This window comes from Mitosporidium daphniae, assembly GCF_000760515.2.
Source record: "Mitosporidium daphniae strain UGP3 chromosome Unknown contig-99, whole genome shotgun sequence".
NCBI classification, from domain to species: domain Eukaryota; kingdom Fungi; phylum Microsporidia; genus Mitosporidium; species Mitosporidium daphniae.
In genome coordinates this window covers 1-17,132 of record NW_013546122.1, presented here as the reverse complement: position 1 = coordinate 17,132, position 17,132 = coordinate 1, and the positions used below count along the sequence as shown (strand labels likewise).

At 42.0% G+C, this 17,132-nt stretch overlaps 13 protein-coding genes across 13 annotated transcripts; 5 read left to right on the top strand and 8 right to left on the bottom strand.

Annotated features, from left to right (window-relative positions):
* Positions 1-239: 239 nt before the first annotated feature.
* DI09_99p120 (uncharacterized protein) lies at positions 240-1,247 on the top strand (the record flags this gene model as incomplete). The annotated part of the gene is made up of 1 exon (XM_013380949.1): positions 240-1,247. The coding sequence occupies one exon, from the start codon at positions 240-242 to the stop codon at positions 1,245-1,247; it is 1,008 nt and encodes a 335-aa protein (XP_013236403.1).
* DI09_99p130 (uncharacterized protein) lies at positions 284-1,243 on the bottom strand (the record flags this gene model as incomplete). Its single annotated transcript, XM_013380950.1, is given in 4 exon segments — positions 284-396; positions 415-565; positions 782-924; positions 1,237-1,243. The coding sequence occupies 4 exon segments, from the start codon at positions 1,241-1,243 to the stop codon at positions 284-286; spliced, it is 414 nt and encodes a 137-aa protein (XP_013236404.1).
* Positions 1,248-1,348: 101 nt separating the features above from the next.
* Positions 1,349-2,035, top strand: DI09_99p110 (uncharacterized protein; the record flags this gene model as incomplete). Its single annotated transcript, XM_013380948.1, has 2 exons — positions 1,349-1,395; positions 1,426-2,035. The coding sequence occupies 2 exons, from the start codon at positions 1,349-1,351 to the stop codon at positions 2,033-2,035; spliced, it is 657 nt and encodes a 218-aa protein (XP_013236402.1).
* A 184-nt stretch (positions 2,036-2,219) lies between these two features.
* DI09_99p100 (uncharacterized protein) lies at positions 2,220-3,895 on the top strand (the record flags this gene model as incomplete). The annotated part of the gene is made up of 2 exons (XM_013380947.1): positions 2,220-2,590; positions 2,692-3,895. 2 exons carry the CDS (start codon positions 2,220-2,222, stop codon positions 3,893-3,895), a joined length of 1,575 nt encoding a protein of 524 aa, XP_013236401.1.
* A 22-nt stretch (positions 3,896-3,917) lies between these two features.
* DI09_99p90 (uncharacterized protein) lies at positions 3,918-4,851 on the bottom strand (the record flags this gene model as incomplete). Its single annotated transcript, XM_013380946.1, has 3 exons — positions 3,918-4,277; positions 4,391-4,669; positions 4,834-4,851. The coding sequence occupies 3 exons, from the start codon at positions 4,849-4,851 to the stop codon at positions 3,918-3,920; spliced, it is 657 nt and encodes a 218-aa protein (XP_013236400.1).
* A 62-nt stretch (positions 4,852-4,913) lies between these two features.
* On the top strand, positions 4,914-6,549 carry DI09_99p80 (uncharacterized protein; the record flags this gene model as incomplete). The annotated part of the gene is made up of 5 exons (XM_013380945.1): positions 4,914-5,359; positions 5,435-5,755; positions 5,787-6,090; positions 6,258-6,416; positions 6,454-6,549. 5 exons carry the CDS (start codon positions 4,914-4,916, stop codon positions 6,547-6,549), a joined length of 1,326 nt encoding a protein of 441 aa, XP_013236399.1.
* Positions 6,550-6,725: 176 nt separating this feature from the next.
* Positions 6,726-7,641, bottom strand: DI09_99p70 (uncharacterized protein; the record flags this gene model as incomplete). Its single annotated transcript, XM_013380944.1, has 4 exons — positions 6,726-7,121; positions 7,154-7,338; positions 7,365-7,526; positions 7,557-7,641. The coding sequence occupies 4 exons, from the start codon at positions 7,639-7,641 to the stop codon at positions 6,726-6,728; spliced, it is 828 nt and encodes a 275-aa protein (XP_013236398.1).
* Positions 7,642-7,668: 27 nt separating this feature from the next.
* On the bottom strand, positions 7,669-8,955 carry DI09_99p60 (uncharacterized protein; the record flags this gene model as incomplete). Its single annotated transcript, XM_013380943.1, has 1 exon — positions 7,669-8,955. One exon carries the CDS (start codon positions 8,953-8,955, stop codon positions 7,669-7,671), a length of 1,287 nt encoding a protein of 428 aa, XP_013236397.1.
* A 392-nt stretch (positions 8,956-9,347) lies between these two features.
* On the top strand, positions 9,348-10,611 carry DI09_99p50 (uncharacterized protein; the record flags this gene model as incomplete). The annotated part of the gene is made up of 4 exons (XM_013380942.1): positions 9,348-9,371; positions 9,397-9,427; positions 9,450-9,497; positions 9,530-10,611. The coding sequence occupies 4 exons, from the start codon at positions 9,348-9,350 to the stop codon at positions 10,609-10,611; spliced, it is 1,185 nt and encodes a 394-aa protein (XP_013236396.1).
* Positions 10,612-12,106: 1,495 nt separating this feature from the next.
* On the bottom strand, positions 12,107-12,867 carry DI09_99p40 (uncharacterized protein; the record flags this gene model as incomplete). Its single annotated transcript, XM_013380941.1, has 2 exons — positions 12,107-12,246; positions 12,273-12,867. The coding sequence occupies 2 exons, from the start codon at positions 12,865-12,867 to the stop codon at positions 12,107-12,109; spliced, it is 735 nt and encodes a 244-aa protein (XP_013236395.1).
* Positions 12,868-13,349: 482 nt separating this feature from the next.
* DI09_99p30 (uncharacterized protein) lies at positions 13,350-13,975 on the bottom strand (the record flags this gene model as incomplete). Its single annotated transcript, XM_013380940.1, has 2 exons — positions 13,350-13,584; positions 13,614-13,975. The coding sequence occupies 2 exons, from the start codon at positions 13,973-13,975 to the stop codon at positions 13,350-13,352; spliced, it is 597 nt and encodes a 198-aa protein (XP_013236394.1).
* Positions 13,976-14,022: 47 nt separating this feature from the next.
* On the bottom strand, positions 14,023-15,066 carry DI09_99p20 (uncharacterized protein; the record flags this gene model as incomplete). The annotated part of the gene is made up of 1 exon (XM_013380939.1): positions 14,023-15,066. One exon carries the CDS (start codon positions 15,064-15,066, stop codon positions 14,023-14,025), a length of 1,044 nt encoding a protein of 347 aa, XP_013236393.1.
* Positions 15,067-15,395: 329 nt separating this feature from the next.
* Positions 15,396-16,849, bottom strand: DI09_99p10 (uncharacterized protein; the record flags this gene model as incomplete). The annotated part of the gene is made up of 2 exons (XM_013380938.1): positions 15,396-15,946; positions 16,075-16,849. Coding segments are annotated over 2 exons (1,326 nt in total), but the record flags the coding sequence as incomplete, so codon positions are not given.
* Between the last annotated feature and the right edge of the window lie 283 nt (positions 16,850-17,132).

Here is a 17,132-nt window from a genome sequence, read left to right as displayed (position 1 = left end):
CACGTACATTCTATAGCATATCTCATCGTTTCGATTCAGTAAATCCATGCACGATGGCGTATGTTTTCTTCTTACTGAAAACAATATTTTTTTATTAATAAATTATTTAAACCTTGGGTTCGAAGCCGGTTCCATAGCACAGTGGTAGTTGCGACTCCCTAGTAAGGAGTAGGTCGTGAGTTCAATCCTCGCTGGAACCTGAATTGAATTTTTACATATTGGAATTTTCAAATTTTAAAATGTCAGCCGGTGCTTCCTCGACCAGTTCTAATACGACGGCCTCTCATAGCCCACCAAAGTCTCTACTTTTACCGCCCATTAATTTCCCAATTTTGAATAAACGCACATCGAACGAGCTGGCCTCTACATCATCATTTTCCACCATGATCAAACAGCCTGGCCATCATATTTCACCTGAATTCATTTTATCAGGATCCAGCCCATCTACGATTTCATCAGCTTCGACAAACAAAAGCGAAGGATTGCAATTGACACCTTCCCCTTCTTCTCCGTCTTCTGCAATGTTCCATTTCGAACCTTTTAAACTTTCCGCTGAAAGCTCGCCCTATATCCCCTCCTTTATGAACTCCCCTAATTTTTATCATACACTGCTAGAATCTAAGCCCCCTGGACTAGTTGCGTCTACCCAGTTAAGTTCAAGTTCTGAGACTTCAACGCCCGCTATACCGCCTGTTGTGTCGTTAAATCAAGAAAAAAACAAGCAGAACCCCGAATCAAGTGACTCGTTTGATGCACCTGGTCAACCTAAGGGTCAAATTACAATACTTAAGCGCTTAGCTTCTTCTTCTTCTTCTTCTTCTTCTTCTTCTTCTTCTTCTTCTTCTTCAGCAACCGCAATAGCATCCTCGAATGAGGAGGCTTCGTTGGGAATTTCCAAATCAGCTACAATCAAGATAGGGCCTACTCATTCTTCAGGAAACGATCAGAATTCCAGTCAAACAAAGACTACCAGCACCAAGCTTCTTCAATCTAAACCATCCCTTGAAGCTTCATCTTTACCGAAGCCAATTTTAGAGTCATTTTTTGCTTCGAAGCAATCTATAGAGCCCCAGCCTATTTCCAGGTCTGAATTGGAAGCCGAAATCACAAAGTCTATTTGCTCTTCTATTGAAAAGAATCTTTTCCCCAGGATAGAGGCTTCAATCAAAAGTTTAATCGATGATGTAGCAAAGTTCCAGGTTAATTGTACCAAAAAATGTAGCCTCGTCTTATTACTTTCCATTTAGATAATGAAGCCATCGATAATTTGACCCAAAAAATGCACTCAAATATCGCGAGTTCAACAAAAAACTTGGAAAAGTCTATATCGGCCATAGAATCGAATCTGATGAATATAGTTTTAAGCGCTGAAAGCGAGGCAAGGAATGCTACCCAGTAACTTTATACGTTTATGTTTATTGATAGGTCTGGCGTGACTTCAAAGCTACTAGCGGAGGGGAAATATGCCCAAGCTTTGAGGGACGCTCTTTTGCGGAATGACTCGCATCAAATTTTATCTATTTTAAGCCAAATTCCGTACAAAAAGCCAAAGGCATTGGAAGGACTGTCGCTTCCGGAGACTTTTAAGCTTATAACGATTTTTAAAGATGTCGTGGAAGAGGGCGCGAATGCCCCCTTTTTTGCAGTCAGCTTATTTTGGCTCTATGAGACGCTTGTTAGATTTGAATGCTTCGTTGGGTCCATTTCGCCCTGCCGTTCACCATCAAGCTCAGCTAATAACATTATGTCGATTGCAAATAATGATGAAAGCATCAAGACAATCCGAACGGAAGCTAAAAGGATCCTTCAGGAGTTATCCAGAGACAGCGGCTTTGAGGATGGCCTGATTGTGGCTCTGTTTGAATCCTTTTCCATTTATTACCAAAGAAACGTGCTATCCAACATTCCATCAATCGTTGGCGGCTCCACTCAACAAGAAGATTCAGCCCTATCAGAGCGTAAATTAAGACTAACCAACCGTTTAATCCTGTCCTTGCAAGTAGAGCTAGATAAGCTTCTAAATGACGATTACTAGTGCGCTTTTGTTCTTTTCTTATAAACCTCGTATTTGTAATTATTTGGTACAATATAATGACGGCGAGGGAAGGAGGGGGAGCTATCTAAATTTGTTGTACGTTACACTATGTGCAACTTGGCATGCCAACTATTAATTTTTGTTCGTAAATTTTAACTTTACATATACTTGCATCCATCACAGCATGGACTCGCAACTGGTACCGAAAAGCCCGCGTTTAGAGACTCTCTTCGTTCTTCAAAGCCTAAAAGACTATTTGTTGATGGACTCCAATAAAGATTGGGGCAGTTTTACTGAATGGTGTCGAAAAGTTTTTTCGCTTTGGCATTCCACTGTAATTCAATCTCCTTTGAATCAACTAAACTTATCCGACCCCCTTCCAAGAGAGGAAATTTCGAAATCAGAGATAATTTCTATCGTCTCAACTATCACTCGATCAAGCAATGACGATTTTCCAACTCTCGATACGATCACATCCTGTCTTCTTCTGCTTAGAGATGAAAAAATGTCTTTGGCCAAGCAACGTGTATTCGCTATCCATCCTTCTGAACTAGAGTAATTTCGGCATAAATTTTTACCATTAGAAAGAGCCTCAAACTATTAAAGAATTGTTTTCTGAGCGTCCAATTTTCGCCACCAACTATTGGCACCACTAGTGAGCCTGAGGCTGAAGCCATCGGATACACATTGGATCGGCCTCCCAGTACCAAATACTTTGATATTTTAGGGGCTGTCAACCCAGGCGATCCTTTTATTGATGTCGAGGGCGAGGACAAAAATATGCTTGTTGAGGAAAATCTGATTTTGTCTCTGGATGTAGATGAAAGGCCATGCATTGAAATGAAGGAGGAGCTTGCTGAAGATCCAGTTAAACCAGAATATGTCTCCGAGGATGTATCTACACATTCCCTTACATGTGCAAGTCCCGAAGAAATCTCTGAATTCGAGCCTTTCCCGGAAAACCACGAATGGAGAAGAAAAATGTTAACAGTGCTTCGTGAGATTTCTCTCCACAAAAAAGGATACATCTTCACAAGGGTAGTTAGAGACTCAGATGCTCCCGGATATTCTGAAATCGTCAAAAGACCTGTTTCTCTTGGCAGTATAAAACTTGGCATTAGAGACCGCAAACTCTGCTCCACGCCTCAAGTGCACAAGGAGCTCTTGTTGATGATATTGAATGCCTTATCATACAACTCACCTGAAAGCTCCGTGCATCAATCTGCGCTTGAGGTTCTTTCATTGATAGACATGCTATTTGCCAAACTTTACAGAGAAGAGAACATTCCAATTAAAGCAGAGGGACTGGTGAGGTTTCCAAAAGAAGATTTGTTTAGTGATGAGCAATCTGAACTTTTCAAAAAGAAAGAAAAAACATTACCGCAAGATCCACAGGACACAAGCAGAAGATCTATGATCGTCAAAGAAGACGATCAAAAAACTCGCCCGCTTGAGAATTCAAGCCGCTCATCAAGCAATCACAAGCCATCCCTCTCGAGGCGATCTAAGCCTCTTTCTTTTAAGCAACTGGAACTTTCCTTTTTGCACGAATCTGTACCTTTAAAAGAGCCAGATGTACCTTCTGGTAAACAGCATGATGTACATGATAATGTTGCGATATCTGGTGGTTCTTCTGCTGAGAAAACGTCCAATGTCAAAGCGAAGAGATCTTCAACTCGGATTTCTTCTCGAAGCTCTGTGGAGGAAGAGCCTTCTAGCAACATAATTGCTTCCACTGTGAAAAGTAAGAGGGAAACTCCAAAGGCTCCCCCGGTAGATACCAAAAAACGAAAAATTGCCCCCAAAAGCGAGATCAACATTCGCCAAACTCCCTCCTCGGGCACAAAAAAGAAACCCTGATTTACTGGTTTTTTATTTACAATCAAGATCTTTTCTTTTTAGTTCTACTTTTGTTACGTATTGGTATGGCATCCTCATCGATGAAATAACTGTCGCCATCGATTATTCCATTTCTGCTTTTATATTGATGGTCGTTGTCATCCTGGCCATACGGGGCCTCTTCATCTGTCGAAGAACAGAGTGACGATATATCCTCGTCTTCGTATACGCCATCCTTTCCACACTCGTATTCTGAATCTTCTGAAAGGACCAGTAGCCCTCCGGACGAGCGTTTCCTTCGTGTATGGAAAAGCCCTCCTTGATCATCTTCATCCTCGAGCTTGGATAGGGCGGTCTTTCTAGATCCTGAATTCGATCCCTTTCTAGGGTTATGGGTGGATATCTTTGAAGTTGAAAACTTTTGCGCAAATGCAGAGTCAATGTGCATCCTGGCCTCTTTTTCAGAGTTTTTTTTCAAAAGTGTAATGGCCTAATAAATGACAAGCATAAATTTACCTTATGGCTGGTGGTTGAGGAATTGGAAAATATTCTCAATGAATCGTCGATTCGATTCAACGAAGCGCCGGCGCCAGCGCCATCCCCAGTGGTGCCAAAAAAGGAGGGCGCGTTAAACCCCTTCAGCAGGTTTATTCCTTGTGAATACTTTTCAAGGAAAGAGCTTTCATAGTTGTAGAGCTGCACTTCAAGCTCAAGAAGGGATTTCTCAATATCCCGTTTTCGACCTAGGGCGGCAACTAGTTCAGAATGAATGGCAAGGACCTTTTCTTCAGAAGGCTATCGCTCAATTAATGAATGCATTAAGTACTTGGCCAGTAGCGTTTTCAAATAGAGATGAAAGGGTGGTAGTGAACGCTATCGGCGTGTGGGGAGGAGAAGTAACCCTGTTTAGAGGACTCATCTCAATGGAAGAGTTGCAATTAAAGCGTTAATAAATTTACAACTTGTGTAGCCACCATTTTCAATTCAATTTTATTTTCATGGCCAAAGCCGACTGGGAAGCCTGTAAGTGATCCCCGACATGATACAACATTTAGATGAGAAACCGATTAAAAATCCGCAAAATGGCGATGAAGAGGACCTAAAAAGCATTCCATTAGATGAGGGTGATATAGCACTGCTCAAGTCATATGGTCAAGGGCCATATATGCAGGATATTAAACGTATCGATGCCACCATCAAGAATATGCTCAAGGCTGTTAATGAGAAAATGGGGCTTAAAGAGTCAGACACCGGGCTTGCACCACCATCAACATGGGACCTTCCAGCGGATCGCCAGCGCATGAAGGAGGAGCAGCCTTTGCAAGTTGCCAGATGTACAAAGATTTTTGCCTCCGGGGAGGAAAAGAAATATCTGATCAACATCAAGCAAATTGCCAAATTCGTCGTCGGGCTTGGCACAAACGTCTCTCCAACAGACATTGAAGAGGGCATGCGTGTGGGGTACCCGATTACTCTATTCCCCGTGTTATTCATTTCCCCTTTATGGCTGATTTGATTTAGACCTTGTTTTTTCCCTTTTTTGCTTGTATTTATTGGTAGTGTTGATAGGAATAAGCACCAGATCCAGCTTCCGCTTCCTCCAAAGATCGATCCCTCTGTTACGATGATGCAAGTTGAGGAGAAGCCGGATGTTACGTACTCTGATGTCGGTGGCTGCAAAGAGCAAATAGAAAAGCTTCGCGAAGTTGTAGAGCTGCCAATGCTGAGTCCAGAGCGATATGTCGATCTCGGCATCGATCCTCCAAAGGGTGTTTTGCTCTTTGGGCCTCCTGGAACCGGAAAAACCCTCTGTGCGCGTGCAGTAGCAAATCGCACAGATGCGGCCTTTATTCGAGTAATTGGCTCTGAGCTTGTGCAAAAGTTTTCCACTTTCTCATATCTTATCATTTAGATATGTGGGAGAAGGCGCTCGCCTTGTCCGAGAACTGTTTGAAATGGCAAGAATGAAAAAAGCGACGATCATTTTTTTCGACGAAATTGACGCAATTGGCGGGGCTCGCTTTGATGATGGTTCCGGGGGTGACAATGAGGTCCAACGGACCATGTTGGAACTGATCTGCCAGCTCGATGGATTTGATCCCCGAGGAAATATCAAGGTGATTATGGCCACCAACCGCCCAGACACACTGGATCCGGCCCTTATGCGCCCTGGTCGCCTTGATCGAAAAATTGAATTTTCTCTTCCAGATCTTGAGGTTGGTATCTTGGCCGATCCACCGATCGGTGGTCTTTTTTTAGTATTTTTGTATTCTTTTGCATTGTTTTTGGATCATCCGTTGCGTATGCTTTTACTTTCGTCTTTTTACCGGTCTAAATACGTTACTTCCTGCTATCGATTAAAACTCGCATTTCTTATGACTAGGGCCGCACTAACATCCTCTCTATACACGCCAAAAGCATGAATGTAGAGCAGTCCGTTAGATTTGAATTGATTGCTCGTCTATGCCCAAATAGCACTGGCGCTGAGCTGCGCTCGATTTGCACAGAAGCAGGCATGTTTGCCATACGTGCCAGGCGCAAAGTAAGACCATCCATCCCTCATCATCATCTTCGTGTAGATCGCTACCGAGGCTGATTTTCTACAGGCCGTCAACAAAGTCATCAAGGCATATGCCAAATTCAGCTCGACTCCTAAATACATGACGCACAACTAGTCTCATAATAAACTTTACAGCTCTCCTGCACTTGAAATGGGGCATCTTTTTACAAATTTGCAGTTACTGCACAGCCTGCATATGGATTTCGATTAATCATATCGGCTGGCACTAATAAGAACCTGGACAGGATGTTAATTTATATAGCTGTATTAGCGCATTAGTATATTAATGTATCACGACTTGATATTCAAAAGCAGTGAGGGGCCTGTGTTTGACCCTGAAGGCAAATAGGTGACATTTGAGGAGGCCGACAATACAGAGGCAATCTCCTTGGCTGCCTCGATGCGACGTAGCTCAATTAGTCCGGAACCGGAACGCTCAATCGCCTGTGAAATCAGAGAAGCCGCCTGTGACTCTCCCTCTGCGCGCACCACTGCGGCCGTTTTTTCTCGCTCGGCCTTTTCAACGACAAACTTGGCCCGCTCGGCATCCTGCTGGGCAACTTGCTTCTGCTCAACGGCCAGGGTGAATTCTTTTCCAAAGGAAAGATGCGTAATGGAGACATCTTCGAGCTCAATGTTAAATTCCTGTGCTCGCATCGTTAGCTCTTCACGTATCTTTTGAGAGACCTATTTCGGTGAGAGGGTCGATCATTTAGTACCGGTTCGCGCTGAGTAATCAGCTCCCCGGCATCAAACTGTGCAACTACAGCTTTTAAAACCTCATTTCCTATGGATGGAAGAACTCGCTCGGCATAATCAGGGCCCAGACGAGAGTAGATGGTATTCAAATTCTCTTTTCGCGGGCGGAAAAGCACCCTGAGAGAAAGGCTGATTCGTTGCATATCTGCAAGGATAACAAAGAAATCGTACCTTTGCTTCCAGTGTTGGTTGTGATTACCTTTGATTGCAGACGGACATCAAAAAAGATCGGCTTTTGCAACCAAGGGATCAGGAAATGAGTACCTTCCTCCATAGGTTTAGCGCGAATGCCCTTGAGACGGTCGAAAATGACAACGCGCTGGCCCGCAGGAACTATACATAAGAATTCCATTCAATTTTTACCGTTGTACATGGACTCCGAAAGTACCATCATCCCAATTCCAATCGGGAATGCAAACTTGACGGTCCGGGAAAGCAACTGCTCCATAATTTAAATTAAATTGCAAGAAGCTATTTACAGGTTTATTAATTCAGCAAATGGGTCCTCTTCACATGTATCCCTCTTCGCGCTATCGCTGATAGTAGCCTGACTATTGTTAGCGGAGGCCTGAGTTCTACCACCGTTAGCATCAATATTGGGGCTAGAATATTTACTTCTACCACTATGTTCAAAGTGCTGAAAAATAAGGCGATCTTCGTTAAGGGTCTCGGTAGAATGTAACCCCTCGTCAACATTACAAATAACATTGCTCTCACAAAGATTCGATGTCTTTTGAATTTCACAGACAGAGCTGCACTCCCATTGTGGTAGCTTCAAAAGGTTGGGTGACTTATCCCTATGTAGTTCTGACGCCCTTATTGGGATTGGTTTGGAGTCCTTCGTCATTTTATAGGGGGTTTCCTTTTCAACGGAGAAAGAACCCAAATCTTTACTTTTGCCCATTCCGTGGGCGGAAAAAATATCAACGTTTTCCGTGGGGGAGAGACCAAGCTCGCCCGATTTCTTGGCAGAAGAAGAGATAAAGTCGCTAAATTCTTCAATTCTAGGATATTCCAAGCCGCTTTTTGAGCTTCTCCCAAGAATGTTTTCCCCTTCGCCAAAATTCGATCTCCATTGAAGAGATCCTTGTGAAGATGCGCTTTGAGATACCGGAACGTTGCTCCTCCTGATAGGTACTATCAAACCAGACTCAGTGTTGGGTTTTGCTGGTTGAGGCTCTTTGGGCGCTGGTGCTTGGGTCTTTTGCATCTCCCCTTCAACCAATTCGTTGATGGTGGCTTCCAAGTTAAAAGAATTATAAATAAGAACTGAGCCAAGATAAGAATCAGCCAGATTATTTGGATTTCTGACATTTCGGTTTTTGAATCCCATGCCCTCTAGAGTTCTTATGAACTCTTCCAATTTTTCATTTTCCATAGAACCACTTGAAGTGCGTTCCGGAGGCGGTGACTTCAAGAGCGGAGATCCAGCCAAAAGTTCACCCGGTGGTGTATATGTAGATTTTGCAGGCATAGCCGTTGCATTAGGTGTCCCTCGTTTTGATGCCTCTTTGGGATCGCCGTTGACAGGAATGCCTGTTGAAGTTGAAAGAATTTCTATCGCCACTGAAATATCTCCATTAGATGTCAAGAGAGCATCTGCACACCTATTTTTGTCACCAAACCCCATCTCTAAGAGTGAAGTCAGCAAAGATCCATTAATTAAATCCTCAGACTCTGATGGGAAACATGCAGAGGTTCTAAGAGGCAGATCCTCTTGAAACATCTTCCGCTCGTATTTTGACCTAATGTACTCTTCCATATCTTTCTCTTCGTCATTTGAATGAGGGCTCGGTGACGGCGGAGGGATCTTTAGCTTATTGATCCTGCTATTGATGGCCTCGTTGCCCCCACATGAAATGATGTGCTATACAGTTATTTTCTGCAATAAAAACCGATATCTGCTCGTCAGATAGTACATCCAAATAGAGTGACTTGATTCGAGAAATATGGGTGCCCAATTTTCGGTGTATGCCCCCGCATTTTATGCACAAAAATACCCCAAAGGTAACAGAAACCCACCGGGTGCCTCAAAAAAGAATTACGCTACTCTTACCTTTTTGGCCGCAATCAGCACATGAATTGTTGGCTGTGTTGGTGGCAATAAAACTTGAAATCCTTGCATCCATAAATTAGGAAAATAAATTGCCTCAGATGGCAACTTGGTATTTTATTAAAGTGTATTAATTTCGTAAATTTCAAGAATTACAAGGGCCAAAGCACGGCCGGACATAGTAAATTTAATATCAAATTAAGTCATAAATTTTATTAAAATGTGGGGTAAGGCTACTTCAAGCGCAGAAGGTAACATCTTTGTTTATGTTCATATCCTCTAGTCGATAAAGGTCTCGGAATTCCAACACATGCTTCTCAATCCCCGATGAAAAAAGTCTTCCCTCGCGAGCGAAGCTTGCAACCATGGAGCTCTTCTACGGACGATACTACCTTCGAACCTCTTGGCTATAAAAACAGTGACTCCAATTGGGACCAATTCAAGGCAAATGAGCAAAAGTTTGGATATATCAAAAACCCCATTAACGAGACCATATATACTACGCCACTAGACAAAAAATCGGAGCTTTATCAAAGCAAAATTGAAGAAGCTGAGCGTCTGTCAAGGGAGATTCTTGCTTCGTCTCATTCGAATTCACACATCTTGGAAGAAAGAGGAGAACCCATATCATCTAAGGACCATGAAATTGACGAGGAAAAATATGCCTCTGTTTCTCGTACAATTGTACGATCATCTGGTGCGTATGTTCCTCCCTCATTAAGAAGTAAAGAACCTTCAGTTCCGCAAGCGTGTTCTGCAGAATATTCTGGTAATGTATTAGTGGAGGAAATTAATTTTGCAACGCCTATTTTGAATGATATTTCCTCCGAGCAACATCATTTTATTGAGCAGGCTACTGTTAATGAAGCTGTAAATTCTTCTGATCATGTAAACACAAATGAAAATTCTTCAGGCAAGGATGCATCTTCAGAATTGGAATGTGATATTATTTCTTGCTCGACCAAATCTAGTGATAATGCTTCCTCGCCCGCATTTATTGAGCGAGAATTTCTCGATGGACCTACAACGCAATCAATTGACACCATTAACCCGGTTAGTATCAAGGAGCAACCAACACTAAAAGCTGTAAAGCTAAATATCAATGCACCTGAATTCTACCCAAAAAGGAATTCTTTCGCTTTCCAGCAGCCTCAAAATTCATATTATTCCCCTGGATACTATTCTTATGCATCTTCAGACGTACCTGCTATTTCATATTATGATCCCACGGGTGCCGTTTATTTCCCAAGCGGTCAGTATTCGTACTATTATGACCCCCCAGGTACACCATATAATGTAGCGAGCAGATATAAGAAGAATAATGGCACCCAAGACACCTCTTATGACAGCGATTCTAAGAGATAGGTCATTTTGTCGATCATTATTACTTGTATTATAATAAACAAACTTGAAACTACACTAAATATGCCGTTCTATGCTGTGGAAGAACTTTCGTATCTCGGTGCTACTTATTTTCGAATCGTATGGTGTGACTTGATCTTTGGATTTTTCACATCCTTCTTCGGTGAAAGATGGGATTTCTTCTTGTGAAAAATTTGAATCACTGTTCTCAGATAACCTCAAAGGCAAGGATGCATGGTCAAGGGCAGAAACCAAGTCGACAACAATAATATCCAAAGGGGCTTGGCCATTTTCTATTCGCTTATCGTTCACTATCATAAACCATATGGCATTCCATACCTAACCGAGCACCTTGTATGGTCTCTTTAGAGACAATAATTACATCAAAGGTAGGGCAAGAGGCTGCCGGACCAATGGTATCGTGGAGGGCAATGCACTACAGTATAAGATGCCACATTACTTTCACATCCAAGCAACGCTTGAATAGTTTGAAAAAATTTTCGACCTCAAAAATCCGCTCTTCAATTGGCTGTATGAGGCGAAAATAGCTTTTGCCCTCAATTAATTCGGCAGCTAAAGATAGAAACTAGACAAAGACATTACCTGAGACACCACAAAGAACAGCCCTGGATGAGATCAGCGCTGCTTGACTAAGAAGAAATTTATGCCCAACATGAAGATGATCAAAAGTCCCACCCAAGATAACATTGTCATAATAGCGGGTAAATTTCACGGTCCCAAAGTGGTTAGAATTTCCATCCTCATCGACATCATCTAGAGCTGGATTGCTATTTAAAACGTCCATGTAGCTTTTGAAAAAAATAGATAGAGATGTAGCTTTATGCTTGGGAAAAGACGCCACAAAGGAAGATTTGGAGTAGATTATAGCCTTATTCAAGGAGCCTAGCATGACAGGATTATACCCGCAATATGGATGAAAAATAATAGAAAAATAAAAAAGAGGATTCTTGAATATTCGATAGTGGATCTTTGCTGAAATTCCATAGGTTGAGGACAAAATTTGGATAAGTTGCGTAGGAGAATTTCCACTTTCGACATCGCCAATGACAAAAAGATAGGAGTTAAGTGGATTTTCATTGTTATTGAGGCAGAACAGCTGTGTAAAAAACGAATCGAGCTGGGATAAAGGTATTTTCTGAAAATCGCATATGCTGAAATATATCAAAATGGTATCTTTTGGGACAAGGGGCAGCGTATCAAGATATTTGCCTTGATCCATCATATAACGATGCTTGACTTGCAAATGCCGATTGAAATGCCTTGATGTTAAATTTTAAATTTGCTATTCACATTTTAATGCGCAAGCACAAATAATGGCGTCACAAAGCAAAGTTTCTCAAATTTATTGGGCATAGCAAAGCTCTGCATTTTAACCCATTTCCAATGGGTGCATCACAATAGGTTACATTAAATTGCCTTGCGCCGCGTTGCGTTGCATTGCAATTTTAAATGCAATGCTGGAATAAAATTTGATGCGTCAAATGGATATTCCAGCAGCCTTGCAGGATAGCTCCACGCGTTCCAGTGCTCTCTTTTCGTCGTAAAGAATCACAAGGAGAGATCTAAGCTCATCGTGAAGGGCACAGGCCTCACGGGTTGCAAGCAGCGGTTTAGGTCCTAAAATCATGTATCAAATACCATACCTATGTTTTGTTCAATCAATTGACGCTCTATAATTTTTGTGATCCCCACTCTAATTGGCTTCAAGCGTTGCGAACGCAGATATGCACTGGTGGCTCCAAGAGACCAATTCTTTTCCTTCGAAAGGGAGGGCTTGATAACCCCCATGTTATCGTGTTTTTTAACAGCTAACGGGCCACTAGCTCGAGATGTGGAGCCCGAGGCGCTTTCGAACTGGGACGATGGGCCTGTCCCTCCTGAGAGTGATGGCCTGTGCTTCAATAAACTCGATGCTGTCGAATTTGTAGGAGAAGTCGAAATAATAGCCGATTTCTTTTTCTTTGACATTTTCCTTGAAATGACATTTGATGCGGATGTATTTTGCGGGATGTGGGGCCAAAAAGGCAATGCAGCGTTTGCTATAAATGCTTGCGGAACGGAAAACAAATCCCCGGAAAACTTTTTAACCAGTCGGCGCTGCGCATCGATAACGGATTGCAACGAGGCATCAACTAAGCGGCCAATGTCATTTAGCTCTTTGCTCCATTGATTTTCTATTGAAAGAAGAGGTGTTCTTTCAGATGGGTAGGCTAGAAGTAGGTTCATCTGGGGAATCATTTCAAAAAGATAATGCATCCTTCTCTTGATTTCAGTGACCGACTTTTTCGTGATCGAATCGTTTGAAAAGCTATATGCGTCGGCCATTGCATACCAACTTAGTTCATACTCTCTGGCCAAATTGACCAAGTAGAAGGTTTCATCTAAACTCCAATCAGCAGTAACTAGAGGTGATAAAAATTGCACATACAATCAAGATCCAACTGGGACAGGTCGTCTTTCGAATAAAAGGGAATCTACACATTAAAGAGGCTCCATACGATTTCTTTGCTATTGCTGGAAAAAAACTCTTGCACAAGCTGTGATGGTGATGCGTTAGATGGAATCCAACAGGGAAGACTTAATATATTTTCGCTCGAATTAGGAATACCAGAATTAAGCATAAGCTGGCCGTAAGTCCTAGGAAGAGAAGATGTGAGTTAGATATACCATTTGGGCATGCCTTTCGATTGGGGTAAAATGAAGCTTAAAAATAAAATTTATTAATTGCAAGGTTTTTGTTGAGCACAAGTGGCTGCTTTTTGACACATTTCCGTTGCCGATGAAAGCACCTCTTTAGTTTCGTGACAGATTTTGGCTAGCGTTTGTTCTAAAGCTAACTTGCCTTTGATTGCATTTGATTTAAATCTTTCCAGCCCAAAATCTTCCAGGTAGTTTCGGATGGTTGCCCAGCCATTGAAGGAATCTATTCGTACCTCTTGGGTAAATTGAGTTTCTCTAAATGATAGGATGCATCATGAAATTACCTTTCCGGGTCGGAAGGAGAAGGGCTATATACACAGGTTTCTTCTACACTCATCAGTGTACAGAAGGTTAAGTTTTGCGTTCGTAGGGTTAGAACACGTTTTTGAGGATCACATTCAGAGCGCTCATATATATAGGCCTCGTTGGAGCCGCCTATGAGCCTCAAAATAAAATCGGGCACATTTTGTCTACAAGTGATGAGCCTTTCTGTGTGCAGGACCCCAGTAGTGGGGTCGACTCTTCTAGATAAATAATCCACATGTATAACGTGTGGAGTGACTTCGTTCGGATACTTGATCCAGTTGGCCGATGAGACGGCCTCCCACGCATGGTTAAAAAAGTGAGAATTCAAAAACCAACGCATGCCAACAAAGGAATAAAATTTTATTTATAATTTTATTTAAATTTTATTTATTTAAGGAGACTTGAGACTTCTTGCGGCATTTCATCAATGTGGGTATTGTAGAAACTTTCAATCTCCTTCAAATCTTTGACGTCATCTTCCGTGATCAGATTGATGGCAACACCTTTGCGTCCAAAGCGACCAGAGCGGCCGATACGGTGGATATAATTTTCCTTGGACGTGGGAAGGTCGTAATTAATAACTACCGAGACTTGCTGTACATCTATACCACGCGCCAGAAGGTCGGTAGTGATGAGGACACGAGAAGCTCCACTTTTGAATTCCTTCATAATAGATTCACGAACAGGCTGCAAAAGTTCTCCATGGATTGAGGATACGGTAAAGTCTTTTTCTTGCATTTTCGCGGTAAGCTCTTCAACCCTGGGGCGGGTATTGCAGAAAATAACGGCTTGTTGAATTGTAACGACTTCATAAATATCGCAAAGAGTCTCAAACTTGAACTCTTCTTTTTCAACGTTCACATAAAACTGCTTGATGCCCTCAAGGGTAAGCTCGGCATTTTTCACCAAGATTCGGGTAGGGTTTCTCATGAATTTCTTAGATACATCTTGAACATCTTCTGGAAGTGTAGCAGAGAGAAGAACAACTTGAATAGATCCAGGGACAGATTTGAATATCACATTAATTTGATCGGCAAAGCCGCGAGAAAGCATCTCATCCGCTTCATCAAGAACAAACATGTGTAGGTGTGAGGTATTAAAGGCCTTGCGACTAATCAAGTCAAGTACACGACCCGGGGTTCCAACAATAATATGCGGCTGGTTGGATCTGAATGATTGCAGAGCCTCTGAGACACTGGAGCCTCCAATACAGACTTTGACACGGACATTCATAAATTCTCCCAAGGCCAAGATTACTTTGTGGATTTGATTGGCAAGTTCACGGGTAGGTGCCAACACAAGGGCTTGAGGGAAGTTTAAATTGGGGTCAATTTTCTGAAGCATTGCAATGGAGAAGGTTGCCGTTTTTCCGGTACCCGATTGGGCCTGAGCTATTACGTCGCCCTTGGTAATGATTGGAGTGATTGCCATAGCTTGAATTGCAGATGGCTTTTCAAAACTAGAAACAATTATATGAGGTTCAAATTACCCATAAGCATAAATTCCTCTAAGAAGATTATCATTGAGATTCATGTCGTCAAAGGAGTCAACAGAATCATGATGGTTCGACTATAATCGTTAAAATCTCTATCATATCAAACCTCATCTACGGTTTCGTCGTATTGTTTTGGAGAATTTTGTGCTGCGCTATTATTGTCACTAAAAATGAGATATGAATGATGTTTGGGTACCTCATTTCGAAGCTTGATAGAAAAATAAAAAATAAAATTTATCAAGGGTATTTGCACTTTGCAATTTATTTAAAGGTCCCAAGTGGAGAGCCATCTTAATGTATAAAAATTGTCCACTGGCCCGTTCATTCCATAGCAAATCGGGGCAAATTTCAAAAAAACAGCGAAAACAACGCATAATGTTGTGCTGATGGCAAGATTTCTAACCCTCTCTGAAGGGATCAGATCCACCACCACACCTGTGCACATCACTGCAAAAATAAGTGCAGGGTAATAATGATGAAGATATAATACACGTCCCATCAGTAGAAATGGGACAAAATGGAGAAACCAGCCCAGAAGAACAACCCTGCACTTTGCATTAAATTTATCTTCTCTGATTGAGGAAGCCAATGTATCTTCCGGTTGAGTATGCTGCTTTCTTGCCCTAGTCAGTGCGCTTAACCCGATGATCAATAAAATTGCAATAACTGAAGATGCGCCTAGCCACCAGACAATCGGATTTCCAAGCATATAGAATTTTGTAAGATCATCGTCAAATGAAGTCATCCTTATTCCAGTACTGAGAAAGGGCCACTGTAGAGGCTCCGATGTCAACGGACTGGCCTCGATCTCTTCGTCTTTCGTTAGTGCATTGTTCGTGTGCCACATATTTAAATTACACTCGATGAAATCCATCAAAAAATTTGATGGATACAAAGAAGCAGAACCCTTAGGCACTATGGGGTCATCACAGTTGAACACTTACGTTGGGGATGGAAATTGGTTTCAAAGTTCCAAATCGTATTTTTGGAGATGATCTTTTTCGGTGAATTCAATTCACATGAGACTTCTAACTGATTACTCGCCCAATCAGGAAGCGTGCCCTTTGAGGATGCAAGATAACAACCAGTGACGGAATGCTTGAGACGAAATGAAGTAAGTATGTTTCTTATTGAGGGCGATTCAAGCCCTTTCCCTTGTTTAGAAATTTCCTCGATGATCCAATGGTCATTTTGATCTGGAACCATGGTGTCATTTCCAAAGCCAGAAACCTCAAGGTCTGATTTTGATAAGTAAGCATGAACTCCATAGCTGCAGTGCAAATTTCTATTTGTCGAGCTATGTCTGAGTCTAATTGTGTCGCCAGCTTTCAATGTTGGAGGCGGTTGAACAGCATCATTTGCATCTTCTAATATGTATTTGGATTTCTCACTGAACAGAGACTCATCAAGGTTATCAGAAAGAGCATCTGAAGAAAGGACAGAGTGATCGGCGTGCTCCTGCGGAGAGTCTGCGTAAACAGATTCATGCTGTTCAGCTTGCAAATCTTGGGGAACTTTATGATCAACAAAAGAATCTTGTAAAGTCTCCTCCACAGAAGCCACCATGTTATCAATGTGGTGAGGATTTTCAACAATCCAATAATTATTATCGTCTTTGTGATGATATGTGGTCACTTGTTGAAGCCCGCTCCCAACGGGATATTCTAGAAAATGGGAATGTAAAAGGCCACCGCCCTTTGCAGAATTACGGATGGAAACCTTGGATTAATACAATACATATGCGCTACTTTGCTTCCAAAAGCGATGTTAATTGAGCTTTTCGAAATGTCATTGCCTTTCAAGTGTGCCTGAAACCGAGAGCTCATTTGAGAATCTCCGGGTCCGGAGCGAGACAGTAAAGAAAAATGCGCATAAAACGATGCCATATATATGGCAACAGGTACAAAGATCAAGCAAAGTGCACGCGCAAGAAAGTGAAAAATAATGCGAGGCTAATGACAGGAAATGTGAAGCAAATTACTTTGGAAATTCTCAAATGAGC